Raw genomic sequence first — 7,010 nt, 5'->3', positions numbered from 1 at the left:
TTTTTTTTCAGAAAAATATATAAAACAGAAATATGAAACTGTGACTACAAATGCTTTTTATCTTAAATCAAGGTAAAATATGAAACTTCAGCTTTCATTTTTCTCCATGAAATCTCTTTAATTTAACAACTGGGGTTTTCCCCCAGAGATGAAAAGACAACTTCAAATATGATAATTAAGTATTTAATAATTTTCCTTTGTAACACACAGGATCAATGTAATTCAAATTTTTTGACACCATAAGTATGTAAACAAAATCCTCATTTGATAATTAAAGAGTAGCCCTGAGGAGGTTAAGTCACTGAAATATGCAACCGATAATGACAGGTGAAGGAGAACCCAGTACCCCAGGTGGAAATGCTGTCAGAGCCCACCCCAGGGAACCACTTCCTTCCATGCCATCCTTCAGCCACATCTATGACATCTTTAGCTGCAGGTCCTATTTACAGACCCTTGGACAATCTTAACACACCACTCTCAACCAAGACGCTTGGGAGAAAAATTTGGTCTGGGCTCACCTCTTCTCTTATATCCCAAGATGCTTCCAAAGGTCAAAAGCGCAGCATATCCAAAGCCAATCAGGTCCATTGGTAAAGTTGCAATTCTAAAGCAAGGAGGAAGGGACACAGATGAAGAGTTTGGGGTAAATGTATATAAAGGTGATATGCACTCTTTATAATTCTAGAAATTAATTTCTCCAGTTTACTATGCAAAGGGAAGCTCACTCTTCACCTATCCCAATGCTTAGCCACTGTGCCTTCCCCCGAGTCCTCAACCAGCCATAGCACTCTCAGACACTCTCAGGGGGGACACCTCAAGTTGATTCACCTTTCCTTGTCTTCAACACCAGCTATACATACCCAGCTATTAAGTTTCTTCCACTTCTTCAACTAAGATTTCTGCTCTGGTAGCAAGCCTATGCAGTGGACTGTAATATCACAATCGTCACTTTTACTTTCATGCCTAGACTAAACCCAACCACCCTCCACACTACTTCCTTATCAACCTTTTCCCCTAACTTTTAGCCTTTATAACGACCTCCCAGCCTCCGTAACCACCCTGGCCTGCACCTCCTGACTGCTATGGAGAACACTGCTCTTCTTCCTCTAAGTTCTTTACATGAATAACTCCCCCTTATGATCTTTTCACATTTGTATCCCTGGCCTCCTTATACTGAAGAACAGAAAAAGGGTAATGTGGATGTTTGCTGACTGAACCAAAGATTTTAAACATTTGCTTTGTCATTAGCGTTGTTATGAGATAGCTCTCCTGCAGTGGCAGAGACATCCACACTGACCCCATGACCAGTGAATATAAAGAATATAATGAAGCCCTGGCACAGTGTTAACTGAAAGATGATGATATCCTGTTAATGCATCAAAAGCAACATATGAACTACAGATTCAGGGGTAAGAAGTTCCATTGAATTCCAGTTCCCAGGATTCTAAGATGCAAGAGAATGATGGCTACAATAGCTTGCAACAGGCTGGAGAGCAGGCATTGGTCACTAGCTGGTTGTTAGTCTGCGGACCTTGCCCCATCACTAACACCAACTCTTCCCACAGTGAGAACAGATAAAGATGAGCGCTAAAATTCTTTGCAGCTTTTTAAATGTGCTAAGATTTCTGATAGTGCTTTTATAACTTAACTCTTTAGTATTTCCTCCATGGGGAAAACAAGGTATAAAATTTCTTTGTATTATATGTATTTGTAACTCAATTCATCACTTAGGTTGAACAGCTCTCTTACTCCCTTAAATAACAATCAACAAATGAACCCAGGAGAACAGAAAAGGGAGTCTGCATTTATTATCTCAGCATTAGCTAGAACTTACTGTGAGGAAGGGACTGAGGGTATTTGAGGCACAGGCAGAGATGCAGGCACTGAAAACGAAGCAGCACTGGAAGCTCCTCAACATCTGTGGGAAAAAGAATTAAAAAAGGAGAGTGCATCTGTGCCCAAGTAGTGCACAGTGGGCCTGACCATATAGGAAGCATCTGTGTACAAAAGCCTCCTGCTCAGGCTATACCAGAAAAGACAGAGATTCAAGCTTCGGTGATCAAGAGTGACTTGAGAGAGGCCTGGAGGCTGTGAAAGGGTGAGAGGCTGCTGTACAAATGATGGCAGCGCTGTCACTTGGCTGTCAGTAGGGACGATCTGGATGGTATGGACATACTTGACTGAAGGTAAATATGTGCAGAGGAGCTGGGTACCCCAATGGGCTAGGTCTTCAGGAAAATGAACATGGACAAGGCACTGGTCAGTATTCTCCTCTCCCCTTCCTTAGGACTGGTGCTTATCTTGTAAGGTTCACCAAGCATACAGATAGACAGCAAGTCTCCAATCTGGAACCCCAGAGAGGAGGGCTGTCAGCAGTGCCACAAAAACAAGACTAACCTCTACCTCACCCTACCCTCCCATGCCCAGAGTAGTCATACCATTCAAGCCCCTCTCCCACCATGACTTAGCAGCTGCAAGATCAGGTGTCAGTCAGATCTAGGGAGGTTTGGAAAGGCTAAACATCCAAAATCAGATAACACTCACAGCACCACCTGCTGGGAAGGCCATATATGACAAGCCCACAACTAACATCAATTAATGGTGCAAAACTGGAAGCTTTCTCTCAAAGATCTGGTATAAATAAGAAAGATACTCATTTTTTTTTAAAAAGATTTATTTATTTATTCATACAGAACTGGGGTACAGGCCAGAGATGTGGAGGGTGAGAGGATTCACCAGAGACAGAGTAGGGAGCAGAACAGGCAGATGGACAAAGTACACTGCTGAGGGGAGCAGCGGGCGGGCCAGAAGAGGTCTGCCACGCCATGTGGATCTCCTCCGGGGCAGGTAGGGATCGAACTCATGTGGAAGTGGTTTAAGCTTCTTAGTGCTGTGCTTTAACCCGCTGCGCTACCAGGGAGGGCCAGAAAGATACTCATTTTTACCACTATTCTACACCATGCTAGTTAGTACAATTTGGGGTACTAGTTAGTGCCATTAGGCTAAAGAAAGATGAAAGGAGTTCAAACTGGAAAGAACACATAAAAGATCACTTCCTATAGCTGACATAATATCTACAGAAAACCCTAAAGATTCCACTAAAAAAACTACCAGAAACAGTAAGTCAGTACAGTAAAGTATCAGCTTACAGAGTCAATTTACAAAAACAGTGGCATTCTTACATGCAAACAATGGGCTAGAAGATAAAGAAGAAAATACCATTTATAACCACATAAAATTGAATACCAAGGAAAAAACATAACAAGGAAGTGAAGCGACCCTGTACGATAAAAACTATAAAGCATAGTTGAAATAAAGAATGGAAGGAAATGGAAGGATAGCCCCTACTCATGCATCGAAAGAATTAGCATTGTTAAAATGGCTGTTTTACCCAAAGCAATATACAGATTCGGCAATGCCTATCAAAGTTTCAACAACATTTTTCAAATAAAGCAAACACTACTAACATTCAAACTGAATCACCACTCTATTAGACAAAGCAATTATAACAAAAGGAGAGTGGTAGCAGAGGCCAAGACTTCAAACTATACTACAGAGCTATCGTAATTGAAAAAGTATAGCACTGGAATAAAAACCAAAAACCAATGGAAACCAATGGAATAGAATTGAGAGCACAGAAATAAACTCACACTTATATTAACAGTGAATCTGTGCTAAAGGAGCCAAGAGTAAACACTGGAGAAAGGAAAGTCTCTTCAACAAATAATGTTGTAAAACTGTACATTCTTTTCCACATGGAAAAGAATAAAACTAGGCCACTATCTCACACTGCCACAGAAATATTAACTCAAATGAATTAGACTTGAATGTAAGACCTGAAACCATAAAGTACATATAAGAAAACCTAGGCCAAACACTTCACCACATTGGCTTCAACAATTGAGGGTTCATCATTAATGAGAAGAAAGAGAGAGAGAGAGGATATAAACAAAATAGAACTGCATCAAACTAAAAAGCTATACAGCAAAACCAAAAGACACCTTATTGAGAGGGAAAAATATTTGCTTGGCATACATCTAACTAGGAGTTGATATCCAAGATCTACAAAGAGCTCATACAACTCAACAAAAGGAAAACAAACAACTCAATGTAAAAATGGGTAGCAGAGCTGAGCAGATGCATCTCCACACAAGACACTGGATACCCAAAGATACATTAAAAAAAGTTCACCATTGCTGATCATCAGGAAAATGCAAATTCAAACGACAATGAGGCACCATCTCACACCCTTGCAAAAGACCCATAATAATACAGAAACAAGTGCTGGCAAGGGTACTGAGAAAAAGGCGCTCTGTTACACTGTGGTAGGAGTGCAGACTTGTTTAGCTCCTATGGCAAATAATACCAAGGTTTCTCAAAAATTAAAAATGGATCTATTAACTGATACAGCAATTCCACTCTGAGCTATCTACCCACTAACTACAAAAGCATTAATTGAAAAGGATGCATGCACTATGTTTATTGCAGCCCTATTTACAACAGCCCCGTCATTGCAATAACCAAAGTGCCTGAGGACAGGTAAGTGGATTAGTTACTGTGTGGTACAGATGCACATGGCGCCATATAAACTTGGAAAGGCCAGACAGCATCTTGGCTGCAATGCAGCAAAATGATTCGCTAGGTATGAAAACACACTTAGTGGCTCTGCCTTGCCCTTAGCCTTCCAAAATTTGGGACACCACGAATAGATTTTTCCGAAGCTGATACAGTATAAAAGGCATTTTCACATGTTGAGTATCGGTAATTGCCTACCCCAGAACTCCTTGGGGCTCAGAGACACCTTTTCGAGTGAAGTCCGGGTGATGCTAGGGAAGTAAAAAATCCTGCCAAATATTTTTACAGGCGTCCAGGAGCCCCACCCGTTTCTCCACCTCTCCCCAGCTCCAGGAAGGTGGGGAGGATGGGTGGTAGATTCAGGTACTCAAGTGAAAGGAAGAAATTCGCAGAATTCCCATGAAGAGAAGAAAAAACGATTCCCAAGAGAGCACATACCCAGCCCCTCCAGACTCATCCCAAGGTCCTCGACATCGCTATGGTTTACCACGCCAATAAGAAGAAAATTCATGACAGGAAGGTCTCCATTGTGGGGTGTTTAGCTCACCTGCAGGCCCCAGCGCTCAGTGCGGCTGAGAAGCGAGAAATCGGGATGCAGAGGCCGGCAAACTAGACCCCTGGCGTCCGGAAGCAGCCCTCGCTCGCCGCGCCCGGAGACTCCGCGCCCCACTTTTCAGCCTCGGGCTGGGGCGGCGGGTTCCGGCTCGCCAGCCCGCCTGCACGCATGCGCCGGGTCTCCCTCCCCCGCCCTCGGCGCTGTCTGTCCTACCCGGGTTGGCCCGGCCAGCGGAGGGGCGCGGTGGCGGAGACCAACGGGAGCTGCCGGGCTGTGATGTCCAGAGACAGTGGGATCGGAACCTGGCCCAGAGTCCTGGAGCGGGAAGCTGTCCGGAGCAGGATTGAAAAGCAAGCACAGGGAGTGGGTATGGCTCTAACAGGAATCCCATCCCAGAAGTGGAAAGATTGTTAACCACGAAGTTGATTCATCATTCAAGAGACGTTTGTTTCCAACAACCCAGACCTTTTTACAAGGGATTGTCCCATTTCCAGGGGAGGTGTTGGGAAGAGTGCATATCCTGAACAACTTCACAAACTCAGGTTTTATGGACTCCACACCCACGCCATGCCAAAGAGGTAGGAGGCACCAAGGACTGTAAACCCTATAATGTCATCCCCAGGAAAGGGAGGGTGCTGGGAAGTAAGGGTGGAGTTAACAGCCCAGCTTGGTATATAACCAGACTTCTGGGCCTGGGCAGAGGCTGTTTTTTCACTGGCCTTCAAGTGTGCTGTTGGGGTAGGACACATTCACCAATATGTCCCTTTTTCCCAAGGTTATTCCTCTCTTCATTTACCCTTTTTAAAAATAAACCCTTTATTAACCTTTTGTATGTGTGCCTGCAGTTAGTCTCATTATAAGTCCCTTTTAAGTGGATGGGCGAGGACGCACACTCAGATCACTCCATTTCACATTGGGGCCGCCCTGCAATAGCGGGAGCTAAGGTTCAGAGGTGAAGTGATATGGTTGTACCAGGTATCAGCCCCTAAATGGAGTGGGTAGATTTGTATCCAAGTCTGTCTCCAAGCTGGAGTGCCATTCATTATGCCACATACTCTGGGGTGATTTAGATGACAGGAGGTCGCCATCCTGTTTTATACTACAGGACAAGGGTTTGCTAGGCTTAAATATTTGAAGGAAAAGGCATACAGTGCCAGAACTTAAGGTTCTTTAAATCTGTCCTAGTCCCAGGATAACTGGTTCCCAGGAATGAAACTTAAATTGACTTGGAATTATCCCTCCTATAACAACTTCTCATCTCACTCCAGTTAGCCTTCTAGGCTGTATATAATAACTGATGTTTTTCCTTAAGTAGTCCTCAGATCTGGAGAAAATCCTGTATTCATCAAGTAGCTCTAGGGATGCCATAAGGCTGGAATAAATAAATCTTTTAAAGAGAGAGAGAGAGAGCTGAAATGGATTAAAGACCTAGACATAAGAACAGAAACCATAAAATACCTGGAAGCAAAGATGGGCGAAACACTACATGACATACACTTCAGTGATCTTTGAAGATACAGTACTCAATGCAATGATAGTGACAGGGAGGATAAACATATGGGACTACATCAAGTTAAAGAGCTTCTGTACAGCAAAAGAGACATTACAGAAAACAGAAAGACATCCCACTGATTGGGAAAAAATTTCCTCACACAAAACTAGTGATAAAGGATTGATCACAAAGATATACAAAGAACTATTGAAACTCAACAAAAATAAGCAACCCTATCAGAAAATGGGCAGAAGAGTTTAAAAGACACCTCTCCAAAGAGGAAATGCAGAGGGCCAACAAGCATATGAAAAAATGTTCAACATCACTTGTAATAAGGGAGATGCAAATTAAAACCACAATGAGATACCACCTCACTCCAGTGAGAAT

General features: G+C 43.1%; 1 protein-coding gene across 1 annotated transcript in view; it reads right to left on the bottom strand.

Moving 5' to 3' along the window:
• The window catches only part of TMEM14A (transmembrane protein 14A), a 12,629-nt gene extending 7,345 nt beyond the window's left edge, over positions 1-5,284 (bottom strand). Inside the window, exons 1-3 of the mRNA XM_004673569.2 lie at positions 5,123-5,284; positions 1,835-1,918; positions 519-604 (exon numbers count right to left, since the gene is read on the bottom strand). Coding sequence (XP_004673626.1) covers positions 519-588 — 70 coding nt within the window. The 5' untranslated portion in view covers positions 589-604; positions 1,835-1,918; positions 5,123-5,284. The remainder of the gene's footprint in view (positions 1-518; positions 605-1,834; positions 1,919-5,122) is intronic.
• Positions 5,285-7,010: the final 1,726 nt, after the last annotated feature.

This window comes from Condylura cristata, unplaced genomic scaffold (genome assembly GCF_000260355.1).
Source record: "Condylura cristata isolate star-nosed mole 26May11 unplaced genomic scaffold, ConCri1.0 scaffold00001, whole genome shotgun sequence".
Classification (NCBI taxonomy): Eukaryota; Metazoa; Chordata; class Mammalia; order Eulipotyphla; family Talpidae; genus Condylura; species Condylura cristata.
This window is presented reverse-complemented; position numbering and strand designations above follow the sequence as displayed.